Source organism: Vespa velutina, chromosome 3, assembly GCF_912470025.1.
Source record: "Vespa velutina chromosome 3, iVesVel2.1, whole genome shotgun sequence".
NCBI lineage: Eukaryota > Metazoa > Arthropoda > Insecta > Hymenoptera > Vespidae > Vespa > Vespa velutina.
Genome location: NC_062190.1, coordinates 2,125,454 through 2,138,680, shown reverse-complemented (window position 1 = coordinate 2,138,680; position 13,227 = coordinate 2,125,454). Strand labels below are relative to the sequence as shown.

The 13,227-nt window shown below is 31.1% G+C and overlaps 2 protein-coding genes and 1 long non-coding RNA gene across 3 annotated transcripts in view; 1 reads left to right on the top strand and 2 right to left on the bottom strand.

Annotated features, from left to right (window-relative positions):
- Window positions 1-48: 48 nt before the first annotated feature.
- On the bottom strand, window positions 49-1,405 carry LOC124947725 (STING ER exit protein). Its single transcript, XM_047490275.1, has 5 exons — window positions 1,247-1,405; window positions 924-1,173; window positions 692-848; window positions 385-613; window positions 49-313 (listed from the first exon to the last, which is right to left on the bottom strand). Exons 2-5 carry the CDS (start codon window positions 1,042-1,044, stop codon window positions 167-169), a joined length of 654 nt encoding a protein of 217 aa, XP_047346231.1. The 5' UTR covers window positions 1,045-1,173; window positions 1,247-1,405; the 3' UTR covers window positions 49-166.
- A 2,252-nt stretch (window positions 1,406-3,657) lies between these two features.
- LOC124947664 (potassium voltage-gated channel subfamily KQT member 1-like) overlaps window positions 3,658-13,227 on the top strand; it is a 30,596-nt gene continuing 21,026 nt past the window's right edge. The window contains exon 1 of the mRNA XM_047490146.1: window positions 3,658-4,194. The gene's annotated coding sequence lies outside the window, so the exon portion shown is untranslated. The remainder of the gene's footprint in view (window positions 4,195-13,227) is intronic.
- Window positions 4,273-5,167, bottom strand: LOC124947665. Its single transcript, XR_007100460.1, has 3 exons — window positions 4,971-5,167; window positions 4,734-4,833; window positions 4,273-4,646 (listed from the first exon to the last, which is right to left on the bottom strand). It is a non-coding gene; the product is annotated as an uncharacterized LOC124947665 (long non-coding RNA).

The window sequence follows — 13,227 nt, the reverse complement described above, 5'->3', positions numbered from 1 at the left end:
TAAAAGTAAGAAAACATTTAAATTACAAAAATCATTTAATACAATAAATCATTTTAATAAAAATATATTTAAGATATGTTACTTATAATATAAAATTATAATACGAATTAGAATACAAAACTTCATTATACTTTATGATACTTCAGAATACATAATAGTTCATAAACTATACGTCTAATAACGTTCCTCTTGGTCTTGTCCGTTTAATATTTGTTTCAGTTGGTAGCATCGCTTTTCTTTTATTCATTCCCTTTCTTTCAAGTTGTTTTTCTATGATTCGTGCATTATTTGCATATGAATCGGCAACTTCTCTCTAGAAATAAAATTTAATTCAGAAATTCCTATTGTGCAGAAATATATCAACCATTAGCTTATTAAACTTACAGCTTCGATTTCATCTTCTTCTTCATCTATCGTAGATACAGTTACAGAACTAAATTTACCCATATTCTTTGTATGCTTCGTTACCATTATTTTTTTAGGTTTTTCAATTGCTACTTGATTATATATATCAGTCATTGGACCTTCACCAGAACTTTTTATTACAGCACCTTTTACAATAAATACAATATTCATGCTAAGATCATGTTTATAATACAGGAAAAGACCACATCTGTAAAAATATAATTTTTATGACAATTGTAGAGTAACATTTTATATACGTTGATTATAATAATAATCAAATACATACTTTTTACACTTTTGTCGATACTGTTTTTCTATTCCTTCTGAACGTTTCAAATAAACAACTTCATCTTGTTCGCAAGTCATTTTATGAGCATGTTTACTACCATCGATGACCCGCGCTCCATCTCTTTTTCTTAGTGGTAATTTTTCAATAGCACAATCTGTAATATAATAACTGTTTTCTAATTGTTCCTTTTATGGAAATACATGATAACAAAATTCTGTAACAATCTAACCTAAAATCAATGTCATTTGACCACATAAACAATAATAAATATGTAATGGCTTTTCTTCACCATATTCTTCTTGATCTTTGGTATCAGAACATATAATACTTCTTGAAACTACCTTTGGCATTTTGTCTCACATTAAGTTTTTTATCCAAAAATATAATTTCAAATAACCTTCGCAACTTTACAGCAATGTAAATAACGATATTTATTTCTATACTGTATATATTATTATTTAGTATCAAAGAAAACTTTTCTTTAAAGAAAAAATTACATTACTGTTATTTTGAGGTTATACAGTTATATTGCTATTATTAATTTATACCCACATGTTCGAATTATATTGCTATTGATTGTCACACTAAAGAGTATAACAATTTTGAGGTATTATAGAAGCTAGAAACTATGATATGGAAAAGGACAAATAATGTGTAATTGATTTGTTATTAACTTTACAGTGTGGACAAATGAACCAATGACAAACCTTTTTACTAATTTTAGTTCTTTTTACAGTTGTCATTATAATTTGTTTTTTGTTAGTTGGTAATACATAGAATGAAATTGATAAATACTACATTTTTGTTTCAGATTATTTATAATTTGTTTCTATTGTTTGTAAATTTTGTGCAATAAATTTAAGTTTCGTTGTGTAAATTAAATGTATTTCATGGATTATATACACTCTTATGTAAAGAATACTACGTTATCGATATAACCTCGTCTTCGTCGGTAATAATTTTTAGCATTAATTCTCATTATCTATTAACTTCAGTTATAAGTCATTGATGTCGCAAGGGATGGTAATAATGCATTCAAATATCGTTCGATGATAAGAAAGGTTTGATAGATATATATATATATATATATATATATATATATATATATAAACAAGCAAATATAATTCGATCATTGTATTATTGCGGTAATTATCTAAAAAAAGGACAAATCAATGTGAAGTCATTAAAATTAATTAAGTTGACTGACAAAGTTCTTTAATATTAATCTGATATTATGTAATCATCTATTTTGTCATTCCGAGTTGAAATTTAAGTACTTTACGTTTATTTTTCAAGGTCAAGATGTCATATCAAATTGATCGTGATAAGAAGAGAAAGAAACGAAATTATTAATAGGGTTAAAAAGATAAAACAAAGGTAGGTATCTGTACGTAAATAATATTTTATTATTGTACATATAATTTTTCGCATTATATTAACGAGAAATGATTATTAATTTTGTTTACGGAATAAGAATACATAATTTGATACTTAAGATAAAATAAATATAAACATATATACATACATACATACTCGTGACTGTTTGTAAACTAAAGAACGCATTTACATATGGCTGCTGTTTTATCTATTAAATCAATTTTTTACCTTGAAATTGTAAATACGAGATTATAAAGACTTGGTCGCAAGAGTTTGATCGATCAAGTAGAGTTATCGCAATGGTATGGTTTTGTGCCCTTGAAAGTGTGAAATAAAATATTTGTGAACTTTCTGCGGATATTCAACTAATGAAAAGAATCCGACGTTATAGAAACTCAACGAACTCTTAGAAATTTATTTTATTATTTTTTTTATATATGTTTTTCTAATATTATTATTACGAGCAATGAATCTAAATAAAACGTAAGTACCTAATTCATAGTAAAAGATTTTCATGCGAAAGATTGTTGTATTTATGAAGGATACATTCGATGTATGTGTATGCGCTTGCGCGCTTGCAAAAGCGCTTATCTGTAAACTCTCAGAATTCTTTCTGGCTGGAAAGCGACTAGAAAATCGAATAATTAAAGATGAATCGATAGGTAGAAAGCAAATACTTTTATGAATGCAATTGACGGGATCTTAATATATTACAATGATCGACGAAATGACGTCACACCAGCTTTAGGACCATTGAATTCGTAATCGTGGTAGGATGCCATTGAACGGGTTAAATAGAATCTCTTTAGATCGATCAAGTATACATATATACTGACTAGACGATGATATATCAAGATTTAAACAATGAATTTATTTCTTTCTTCTTCTTTAAAAAAATGGACGATTATTTCTGATGTATTACAAAAATAAATCGAAGACATTAAAAAATTCGTAATTAATAAACTTAATCGGCAAGATATATTTAGGTAGATGAGAGTCATTGTAAAAAAAGGACGAAAGAAAGAAAAAGAGAGAGAGAGAGAGAGAGAGAGAGAGAGAGAGAGAGAGAGAGAGAGAGAGAGAGTGAGAGATCGAACATAGGAAAGTCCTTGACATGACAGACTGTGCATATCGAATTTTATTCTTTCATGGTATTTACGTTTATACGCTTACGTCATAACATGACTCCGAGATGACCTTATTGTTAGGGACACGCATCACCGATCAAACGAAGTTTTTATTCTTTCTCGCACTCTTATCGTTTCTCGATGTCGACGAAGAAACCAATAAAAGTAGCATATACATATACCTTACGTCTAAGGAAATATTTGCGTATTGAAAATATAATACACAAATAAAAGATAAAAATAATCGAATAATTAAAAAGTAGGTGTATAAAAGTATTATGGGATAGAATAGGTATGAGATGAGACAGTAATTTGAAAATAACCGCCTCACGCGCCATATTGTAATACGGGTTAGTTTGTGTTGGCAACGCTGGGAGCAATAAGAGCGAATAGGGGGTCGGAATGCGCGGCGGTGGATGCGCAGTGATATCAAGCGCGCGTGTTACCTTGACAGGAGCCGTCCGTCGCGGCGCAGGACGAGTTCTCTACGAGAGTCTCCTATTCTCTTCGTTATAAAAGGCTACGTCGGTGGTACGTACGGTAACCTCGTCCGCGCGTGCTCGTTCGTTCGCCTGTCCATCGTCCTCGTCGTCAATTCTTTTTTTTTTTAACCCTTCTCGTCGTTTCTCATCCTAATGCTATACCTTTTTTGAATATATCGCGAGCGTTATCGCGATCTCGATATAATCTGCTTGTGATCATTATTATCATCATCATCATCATCATCATCATCATCATCATCATCATCATTATCATCTTCGTCTTCGACATTGTCGTTGTCATCTTCAGTCGTTATCATCGGTCGTGGTTGGTCGTGGTGCGTGCGTGACACAGACGACAGAGTACGCAGGAGGAAAAACAGGAGGAGGAAGAAGAAGTGGTGAAGGAGGAGGTGGAGGAGGAGGAGGAAAAGGAGCACAAGTAGGAGCAAGAGAAGAGGAGAAGGAAGATCTGCCGAAGGAGTAGTAGGAATAGGATGAAGGGAAGAAGAACGAGGTGTAACTTTTCATTTTTATTTATTTTGTTCATTTTCTCTTTTCTTTTTCTTTTTACGTATACGTGCACAAAGTAGGGATCACGCATGCACGCGAGAAAGTGGCAGCATTTTCACGCATCGACGGTAACACGTGTACGTGCGAAAGAGACAAACGTATTATTCTATTGATAATAACTTTACTTATTTCGATGTCTAATCTAATGTGCCTCTAAAACATGAATTTGAATCACCTTGAAAGACATTTTTTTTAAGAAACATTCTATACATTTTGAGATGTAAACTATCGAGAGAGAGAGAGAGAGAGAGAGAGAGAGAGAGAGAGAGAAAGGGAGAGAGAGAGAGAGAGAGAGATAAGGCTATCATTCGTTCAAAATTATGTTCGTCGACATTTTCATCCGATTGACCGGTTGGCTATCTCTCGAGCCTTCTTGCAACAGGTAATGTTCTAAAACTGTATATATTTCATTACATTATATTTATATCCATTTTCTATTATTCTTATAATCGAATAGCAATTAAATAAAATCAAAATATATACGTTTTTATCTTTTTTTTCTTTTTTTTTTTTTCCTTTATCCATTTCTTCCTCATTTCGTTTTTCACCTTACGTGATAAATCGATTGACATCCCGTAAATTCCTATAAAATTAAAAATTATCATCACCTTTTTAATTGAAAATATAATACGATCGTTTACGATTAAGACAATCATATGGATTTTCGGCGGTTTCTTTCTACTAGTCGATACTACTTGCTCGCCAATGGGGGTTACTAACCTGAAAACATCGCTTTTCGTGAGGTATTCGTAGTGAGGTTAGAAAGAGATCGCAAAATATACACGTATTCCTTCTTCCTTGTTATCAAGCATCGACCCGATTAATCCCTTCGTGCATAATTGTCGTTATACTTTGGCCATTTAAGAGCGATTCTTATGGAAATTGTAGTAGGTGGTCTACAAAGGCTGTCGATTACATCGCTTAGGACGAATAAGTTTTTTGTTCTCTCTCTCTCTCTCTCTCTCTCTCTCTCTCTTTCTTTCTATCTCTCTCTGTCTCTCCCGTTTTCTCTCATTCTCTCACTCTTTTTCTCTTTCTTTTTCTCTTTGTCTACTTACGATATTCTCACGTAGGTATATCAATTTTTTTCGATAGTATTTATATAAATAACACGATATAGCCACAAAAATTGATAATATGCTGATGTTTTATGAAATAGTGTTTATATAATTGAATATGCGAATATGGTAATCGCGAAACTCGAGACATTACCATTGTGGCAACGTGTAATAATATCGATTGATCGTAACGGTTGTTATTCGATTTAGAATGTGGATTGAATATTTTTAAAGGATTAGTTAATTTATCGAAAGATAATTACATATCGAGTATTATCGAGTAATTGTGATAGGGAATATTCCGTATAAAAAATTAAGCGAATTCCCGCGGGAATTTATTGGTACGTTTTCTCTCTCTCCCTCTCTCTCACTTTCTCTACCTATCTATCTATCTATCTATCTAACTATCTATTTAACTCTTTCTCGTATCTTTCGAACTTTATGAATATCGGCCCGGTAATGTCGAGATTATTTTTCATAAAATTGAATGAAATTAACCATTCGAACAATTCTTTTTTGGAAAGATATTAATGAGATAAAAAAATGATAGATTTATCGCATTTTACTTTTCCTTTATCATTTTTTTGGGATAGGAGATTATTGATCATCTGCGTCGTATCATAGATGAACGTGCACGTTGAACGCGTATATTTGCAATTAAAAGGACGATTTATCGTTCTTTCGATTATAGAAAAGCAGGAAGGTTGTAATTAGTCGCAATAAGGTATGCCTTGCCCATCTACCCTCATTCACTTCCCTATTTCCTTTTCCTGGGATGAAATTACGTATCTCCGCATCGTTCTTCTTGTCTATTTTGTCTATTGGTTTTCTCGCGATCAACCCGTCCGTATGTTTCCTTTCTCGCCTTTTGGTGTTCTTTCAATGAATACGTAGAGATGTTTTTACGTAATAAAGATATACAATGTGTTTCAGAACACATAGAAACATAATATTGGTGCATTAGAATAAAGAAAAATAAAGTTAGTTCATACAAACGTAGCCCAATATATGACCAACACTTTACTTTCAACCGTTATTGTATTATATCTCTTGTTTATTCGTTTTTTACAATAATTCCTCGAATTGACTACATTCGACTAACCGTCTGAGCAAAATATCGTCTTATCTTTAACATTCTTACTCGTTCAAAGTTGTCTGGTATGATACGAATTTATTCGGGAACTTGTCTAATAATACGTTGTCGAAGTATCTCAACGTTATCTCTACTCCTGCTGTGTTGTAAACTAAATTGGTTTAGGTGAATTCCACAGATAAGAAAATCTATTGGATGTAAGTTCGACGAGCGTAGTAGTCAATTAATTGCATGTAATATACGAGCCGATTTTTATTTATTTATTTTAAAAACATTTTTGGTAATCTTCTTAAATGAGGGATTGTATCAGAAAAATAGGTTTCATTTTCAAAAACAAGATCCCATCGGATTGATATGTTTGTATGAATTTTTTTTCTTTATCTTTATTTTTTTTTTTTTTTTTTTCTTATTTTAATGTATTGAATACAGCAATCGAAATTATGCCCACACGTTCTGAAATATCCTGTATAAAAGTAGTAGAAATGCGAGACAAGTCCGACGCGATGACGGCGTCATCGGCCTTTTCGACGTGTTGTGTCTATGTATGTGTATGTAAATGGACGCGCGCGTGTAAGTAAAACGCCAACTTAAAGTGAAATCGATTAATGCCGTTTTCCTCTTTGTTTGCGCAACTTCGGTCCTTTTATCTTTTACCAGGGTGAAATAACAAAAAGGGTGTTATTCCACGCGATCGATCGATCGTGGATCGATGAATTTTTATCGTATACGTTTATGAAACATCGAGTCTAAACAGCTCACTATGAAGATATTAAACGATTTCTTTTCTTTCTTTTTCTCTTCTTTTTTTTTTAATACAGTCTTTCGTTTTAATAGACTCGCTTAGATATTAATCGGTTCTTTTTCTTTTTCTTTTTTTTTTTTTTTTTTTTTAATATCAACGAATTACGTCTGTGATTTCTTTTACATTTTTGTGTGTTTGATATATCGCAATATTTTTAAATATTAAAAATGCTGAAAGTAACGATTTCTTTCTTTTTTTCAATTATCATTTAACCGGTAATATCAATTTTATAATATGCACGAGATATAGACATCACGATGTTGGTTATTTTTTAATATCATTAATAAAATCTCGATAATATTTATATGAATCGATAAAAAATGTCATCTCGTAGACATATGTTTCGTTACAGCAGTTTATACAAAGCTTTTCTACGAAGAGGAAGAAAGATACATATGTATACGATAAAAAGTTCTTTCCTCCACATCCCAAAAAAAGTATGTCCGATATCTACATTGTTGTGTATACGTTCTCGTGTGAATACGTAAATACGTTTGGTGGCAACGTGATCATCCGAGGAGATTCATTTTTAACACTCGATTTACATTCTATGACCTTTCTCGATGGAGTAAACAAAATTCACATTTTTCCCGAAAGCTTTTGGTATTATTATCTATTCTAGCGCCAACAAAAGCTTTGAATTTTTACAAATACGCTTTGCAAATATATTTAGAATTTAAGGGAAATGTTTCGACAACTTTATAATGTAATAATAAGTTAACAGAAAAATATGAAATATATATATATATATATATATATATATATTATAACATTAATCATGCTTTTTATGATCTTATATTGGATTAATAAAAAAAGAAAAATATAAGTAGATGATAAAAGAAAATAAAAATATCTGGAGAGATTATTTGCAAATCGGCCATCGCGATTACGTCAATATTATCTTGAATAATCTTGAAATACATGGATCGTGTCGTCGAAAGACTTCCGTGGTTTTCTATCTTGAAATGCAATCTGACATGATCGAACGCTGTTCGCGCTGAATAATTTAAACGTTCCTATTTTTATTATTATCCATAGCGAGATATGCTAGATATATTCAGTGTGTTATAATCCTTTTAACAAAGGACAATCTAAACGAGATCTTAATTGACTTGTTATATTTTTAATCTTTTATTTTATTTTTATCAATTTCTTTCTTTCTTCCTTTATTCCTTTATTTCTCATAATATTGATGCTGTCATTGTTACGAATGTTTCAACACTTGGCAGAACAGCCTTGGTCACTGCTATGTTTCACATAAAACATTATAACATAGATGTCGATGACCGAATCTCAACCTACTTGCCTTCCTCATTTAACCGTGTTTCTTTGATGTTCTACAAAATCTAGGTCCGAATTGGCCTGGTTTCCTTTTTACTTTAAGGAAGCATTGTTTCGTCAGCGAGAAAACGGTACAAAGACGAAATTAAGTAGGTTATCACGTGGTTATAATGCGTTATTGGACTGAGTAAAAAACAAAAAAAATTTTCATGCGCAAACTTTTGATAGAAGGATGGACAAATTTTCCTTCATTTTCTGCATCAATTTATGGTGTATTAATTATGCAGTAATTCTATTAATTCCCTCTCTCTCTCACTCTCTCTCACTCTCTCTCTTTCTCTCTCTCTCTCTCTCTCTCTCTCTCTCTCTCTCTCTCTCTTTCTCTCTCTTTTTATCTCTTTTTCTTTCTTAGTATCATTTAGTTGGTCTCTTTTAGTTGGTGTTACGTATATCCGCCTCGTTTCTATGGGACAATAAATTGTGCGTCGAAAATCAATAACTACCGTACTGTGAGACCACGCTTGATGCATGTCCGATTTATTTTTCCACCTGTCGGTCTTCTGCCTCCGTAGAATGATTACAAAAAGTACGATAACATCTATCGGTTTAATCGATCCATTCGGTTTATCCGTCGTTTCTTTCTTTTTCTTGTTTTTTATTTATTTTTTTTATTTTTTAAACTTCCTATCATTTTCTCGTCTTCATTTTCGGAAAGTTTTATATAACTTCACGCGTTACCAATTGTCTATCACGATTTATTCGAAAAATTCATCGTCAAGGGCATGAGCGCGATAAAATCAACCATCTTGTGTGTAGGTGTGTGTGTTCGCGAAACTCTAACATAGATCCCTCGAAGCATTGCTTTATGATGACTGATATCGATATGTCTTGATTGCGATCACAGTTTTCCTCTAGTATAGAATGATATTATGACGGTGTTATAATAGCATGTATAAGCACGTATTCATACATTTTTATGGATTAAATAATTACTTTTTTGTTTTCTTTTTATTTTTGTTTCCCCTTTTTTTTATTTTGATCGAAAAATGCATTTTGAGTTTTGTAAAGATACGTATATGTTAATTAACATTCTATAAATATTTCCTATTAATATCATTGATTTTTATAATTATTATAAATTTTATTTAAATTAGCCAGCTCTCTGATAAAGTAGACATTTTGTCTTTTTTGTTCTTTTTCTGTCTTTCTTTTTAAAGTCAACTATACCTATATACATTAATTGTATACGCTATATTCCATTAAGATGGCTGTCTTGTGCTATAATGTTCATGGACTCGACATCTAGATGTACCTGCTGGTGACTCGTCTATTTTTGTTAACTCACCCCGATATCGATTGTTTTAGAATGTTAGAATGTCACCAAAGTTTATCTTTTAACGCGATTCAACCCCCTCTCGCCAAACTTGTGTAACTTCCGTTAAAAGTTCGTCCTTTTCTTAGCCTCAATTTTTTTTTTTTTTTTCTTATACTTTACCATCGTCTATCTTGCCTTCTTTTATCTATCAATTGCGACGAAATTCTTTGGTTCATTGATTCGAAACGAGTAATATAATAACGTTTATTCATCCATGTCGACAGTAGCAGTGAATGAAAGTATTATTTTACTTTCTCTACATTGCCTGCACTGTTGAATAACGTTTAACCCTATCCGATGACTTTGAATATATGTTCTTTTTCTTTAATCGTGTCTAATAGTAGATAATAGTTCATAAAGTTCGACCATGACCAGTTCGACTTACTCTTGTATTTTCGATGACACGCATATTCAATGCTTTTCATATGTCAATGCTGAGTATTAATCGATCTATGCAACTGTTATTGAAATTGTCAATAATACGTGTCAGGTAACATATTCATGTCAATTGACACATTGGCCGATTAAGATAGAATCCGTTGTATATGCATAACAATAGGATAGAAATGTTTCGTTATCTATTACGTGTATATATATATATATATATATATATATATATATATATATATATATTTATATATTTATATATTTTACGTTTAACGTTTTCTCAAATTATAGTTGTAAGTATTTATATATATATAAATACTTAAAACTATAAGTGTGTGTGCATGTGCGCATGTGTGTATATGTGTGTGCCTATGTATAAATTGTTTATACGTTACTCATGTGTGTTATTCATGTTTTAATTAAGGTCAACATTGTCACCGATAACCGACACGGTAGTAAACCTATTAACTATTCCACGAGATTAGACATGAATCGAACTTAATCAAAATTTCAAGGTCAAGAAAGCTTTAGAAAGAAAACAGAAAAGAAATGTGTTAGCTACGTGGTAAAATTTTGCAAAGGTCATGCATCCTACATATGTATTTATTATAGTACGTGTATCGCGAATGATTGATACGTGGCAAGAAAAATTCACGCTTCCATGATATAGCAGAAAAAAGAAAGAAAGAAAAGAGAGATCGATCCAATCGATTTGTGAATACACATTTCATGGTTTATCTGTCTTTCTAAATGTCAATACTTTTACCAGTTACATTGATTTATCTTTTCCTAAAGTCTACTTTTTTGTTCTTCTTTCTTTTTTTTTTTCTTCTCGAAAATGTTTTCTATTATTTATATATCTTTGATACTTGCAAACCAAGTGAACAGTCTGTATGGTAATAAATTAAAAATTGATCATTTAATAGCTTATTTTGTTAATAAATTTCAAAATCTTTATTTCTTATTAAATAATTTATTAGAAATATCCACGAATCGACTGTAGTAATTAATTATTAGAATCGAAAAATAAATCACGGCGATCGAGTCATACGGTTCATGATGCATATATAAAATATATACATGGATTAATTGTATACATATATGTATATATATATATATATATATATATATATATATATATAATATTTTTATTATTATTATATCTCATTATAATTATGATCATTATAATTAATTACTAACATCAAAAAATAAATAAATAATACGGTTCATCGTGTAGATATATCAATGTATATATATATTTGTGTAAAAGAAAAAGAAAAAGGAGGGAAAAAAAGAAAAAGAAGAAAAGAGAAAAGAGAAATTTCCTGAAATCTTATCTGTTCTCTTCTCTCACGAGACTTCGGAATTTTGTAGCTTCGCACGCTCGTTAAATGTCAGGCCGTCTATTACCACTGAGATCTCCATTACTTTCAAGCAATATACCTTTCAACTTTAATAACACTAGCTACTCGGTTTGATAAATATGGTTACATTGGATCTTGATGAAGCCGAGATCAAATATCTCAACGAAAATGAACATTTCAAATTAAGCATATACTCGAAATATATTTGAAAATGAAGAGAAGAAATGAAGGAAAATTAATAAGAAGAGAGAAAGAGAGAGAGAGAGAGAGAGAGAGAGAGAGGGAGAGAGAGGAAAAAAGAAAGAGAAAGAGTTCATTCGTTTATTCATTTGCGAAAGCGTCATCCTCGAAAGTCACGTATTGTGGTATGTTTATATTCACAGGTTGAACATGAGTGAGACTAGTCAATGAGTCAGTGGAACGAGCGTTGGGGTTATACAGTAACCCTTATCTTCTAACCTTCATTATTTTTCATGTCTTTCTCGTAGGTATATATCTCGTAGGTAGTACAATCATACATAAGTATATATATATATGTATGTGCGTTTGTATTAATGTTACACCGATTCAATGAGAAACGAGAACGCACAACATGACTAATATATTCGTTCTTTGTTTCATCAGCTTGCAACTTTTATATTACTTTTTTCTCTTAATACATTTTTTATTATTTTGAGATACACATAGATACATACATACATACCATACCATACATACATACATACCTATATATATATATATATATATATATATATATATATATATATATATATAAATCTTTTGTTTTATTTAATCTATTAGAAGAGTCCACACACACGCACACGTAGAGTACGAAAATATATTGTAGTCATGCGAGTATGTTCCTTGTTGAGAATCTATTTTAAGAAATAATTAATAGGTAATCACGGTGTGCGATAACGAGAAGGGATGGTCTTGGAACGAAACCGAAACATACCAGAGAAATCTGGGTGTGGCGGAATAAAGGGTGCGTTTTGTCTTTTCCATAGATATCTATGTATACACACACAGAGATATACGCACGTATGCATACACACACACAGAGAGATACATTGTCTTTTTACATGTGTTTTATGTATATGTATGTGGATAGAAACGTGCTTACATAGACGCTTACCTACAAAGGGCCGCACACGTTCATCATTTTCTTCCCTTTGGAATAAATTGACTTCCAGGTATAAGAAACTGTTCCGATCCACTTTACGAAGTGCATCAATTCCTACCCCTCGATTGGAATGCATCGGAAGTGTTTTCGGGAATATATGATAAATAGGACGCGCATATTGCAAAGTAATATCCTTGTTTTCTTTCTTTTTTAAATTAGGTTAAAGAGTAAAATCACTGATTATGAGAGTTCTTGTAATTTTAATTAATCAGGATTTCGATAAAATCATTGTAAGATAAAATCAAGCGTTCAAGTGAAACGAAAAAATTTTTTCCCTTATACTATAAATATATTTTTCCCTCCAAGAATAAAGTAAACAATAAGATCATTAATTAAAGTAACCAGATTCTTTTTAATCATGAACAATAATGATTCAGATTATAAGATAAAATCTATTGTTTAAGTAAAATGACAAAAATGTTTCGTACACCAAA

Coding starts and splice junctions, on each gene's coding strand:
- LOC124947725 (XM_047490275.1), bottom strand. CDS start 1,044: ATGCCAAAGGTAGTTTCAAGAAGTATTATATGTTCTGATACCAAAGAT. Junction 849..923: donor TCAAATGACATTGATTTTAG/GTTAGATTGTTA, acceptor ATTATATTACAG/ATTGTGCTATTGAAAAATTA. Junction 314..384: donor AAGAAGATGAAATCGAAGCT/GTAAGTTTAATA, acceptor TTTTATTTCTAG/AGAGAAGTTGCCGATTCATA.